This window comes from Pygoscelis adeliae, unplaced genomic scaffold, assembly GCF_000699105.1.
Source record: "Pygoscelis adeliae isolate BGI_AS28 unplaced genomic scaffold, ASM69910v1 Scaffold129, whole genome shotgun sequence".
NCBI classification, from domain to species: domain Eukaryota; kingdom Metazoa; phylum Chordata; class Aves; order Sphenisciformes; family Spheniscidae; genus Pygoscelis; species Pygoscelis adeliae.
In genome coordinates, this window is record NW_008825431.1 from 488,843 (window position 1) to 490,835 (window position 1,993).

At 61.7% G+C, this 1,993-nt stretch overlaps 1 protein-coding gene across 1 annotated transcript in view; it reads left to right on the top strand.

Moving 5' to 3' along the window:
* IL15RA (interleukin 15 receptor, alpha) overlaps window positions 1-1,829 on the top strand; it is an 8,786-nt gene extending 6,957 nt beyond the window's left edge. Inside the window, exons 2-7 of the mRNA XM_009331021.1 lie at window positions 105-299; window positions 437-514; window positions 847-1,038; window positions 1,214-1,243; window positions 1,546-1,603; window positions 1,727-1,829. Coding sequence (XP_009329296.1) covers window positions 105-299; window positions 437-514; window positions 847-1,038; window positions 1,214-1,243; window positions 1,546-1,603; window positions 1,727-1,829 — 656 coding nt within the window. The remainder of the gene's footprint in view (window positions 1-104; window positions 300-436; window positions 515-846; window positions 1,039-1,213; window positions 1,244-1,545; window positions 1,604-1,726) is intronic.
* The last annotated feature ends 164 nt before the right edge of the window (window positions 1,830-1,993 follow it).

Consider the following 1,993-nt stretch of genomic DNA (forward strand, 5'->3'; position numbering starts at 1 on the left):
ATTTGCCCCCCTCGGGTGCCGGTCAGCACAGCGAGCCGGGGCCAGAGGGTGCCTGATCTCCCTGTTGCGATCTTCATCTCTCTTTTTTTTTTGTCCCCCCCCAGCGCGATGCAGCCGCCCCAAGGACGTGGCCAACGCGCACATCGATGTGGGCAACAACACGCTGCTCAACACCCGCCTGCGCTACACCTGCAACCCGGGCTACAAGCGGAAAGCCGGTACCTCCACTCTCATCCAGTGCATCCTCCGCGACGGCTCCGCCAAGCCTGACTGGACACAAACCACGCTGCAATGCATCCGTAAGTCCTCACTCAGCGGCCGGGACGCGATGGGGACCGGGGAGGGGGGACATCTCCATCACCGGCGTGGCGGAGGAGGATGCGGGGTGGCGTGGGCGCTGCCGTTGATGGCGTCTCTGCGTTGTGTCTTCCCGAAGGAGCCCCGGCTCTCCCTCCACTAACCCTCAGCCCTGAGATCCCGACCGCGCCGCGCACCGAGAGGACGACCCAGAGCGGTGAGGAAGGGGCAACCGCAGCCCACGGGGGTTGGTTTGGGGCTGCCGTGACCGTGGGCACGGCAAAACCACAACCACCATGGTGTGGAAAGCAAAATATTTCAATTGTGTGATCGAATTGATTCGATTGCCTGAAATTACGCCATTTCATAGCTGCCGGATGGGCTGTATGGTCCCCACCGTGACCTGCCTGAAGTGGGCACGAGGCTGAGCACTGAAATAACGGTGCTACCTGGAGTGTGGCTTTTGATTTTTTAAATTAAAAGGTTTGACACCATTTTCCCCAGCAGGAAACACCGACGCCAGCCTGACCTCCAGCCCCTCTCCCGCAGCAATGCCCGGGCTGCCGGGAGCTGCCGGCCGGTCACTCGTGCCACCAGCACCTGATGGGCCATCACCGGAGACATCCCTGCAGCCGGAGACGCCCCCACCGCTGGAGACATCCACACTGGGAGAGGGAACGGCCCTGGGGACATCTCTGGGGACAACCCGGCTGCCCAGCGCCCCCGCGGACCACGCCGCAGGTCAGGCTGCCTCTCCGGGGGAGATAACCCAGCAAGGGGGCTGTGTTTCACCCAGCGAAGGCTCTTTTACTTTTTCAAAGCATTTTTCCCTTCTCTCCAACCCCCTTTTCAGTGAGGGTCCCCCCCCTTTCCTGGCTTTGCAGCTAAAAATTTCCATTTCTCTCTTCTTTTCCAGTTTCCGTCCAGACCCTGACCTATTCCATTGGTAAGCCGGGCAAAAAGCTTATTTTGGCAAGCAGGGACTTATTTTCTTTATTTTTTTTAGCCTAAAAGCCCTCCTCGGGGCTGGGGGAGGTTTATGCCGTGGGAGGTTTATGCCGTAGTCGAAGGCAATACCTCCGAGGCGGGAAGGATGCAGCACCCGAATTTCTTCCCGGGGTGGGGAGGGCACCTTGCGAACGTGCGCAAAGCGCTTTCGGCTCTTTGCGGAGCTGTTTTGTTTGAGCCGGGCTGTGCCCTCGGCCGTGCGTTGGAAGATGCTCACCGGCCGCCACGTCTCTCCCGCAGGGCTCCCGGTGCTGCTGGTCGCCAGTATCGTGGCCTGCTGCTGCTGGAGGATGAAAACGTAAGTGTGCCGAGCCCCGCGAGGTCTTTCCACCCCAGTGACGAGTTGTCCTCGGCCTCTGTGCTTTCCTGAAAGCTGGGGAGAGGCCTTGGGGTGCCGGTGACACTCCTCTCCCCTCCGCAGGCGTGCGGGGCACGACTACATGGGGACGGTGACGGCCATCCCCATGGTGGCTCCCGCTGCTGAGAACGAGATGTCGCAGCCCAGCATCTTCCCCATGGGCTGAGCACCCACCACCGGGCAACTCGGTGCACCTGCCAGCCCAGAGGATGCTTGGGGCTCGGATAGAAAGCTGGACGCTTCCCCAAGCGACGGCGGCGCGTGGCAGAGTGTGTCCCGGTCCCCAGCTGCCCTCCACGCGGAGCATCCTCGCCCCAGGGACACGTGGCC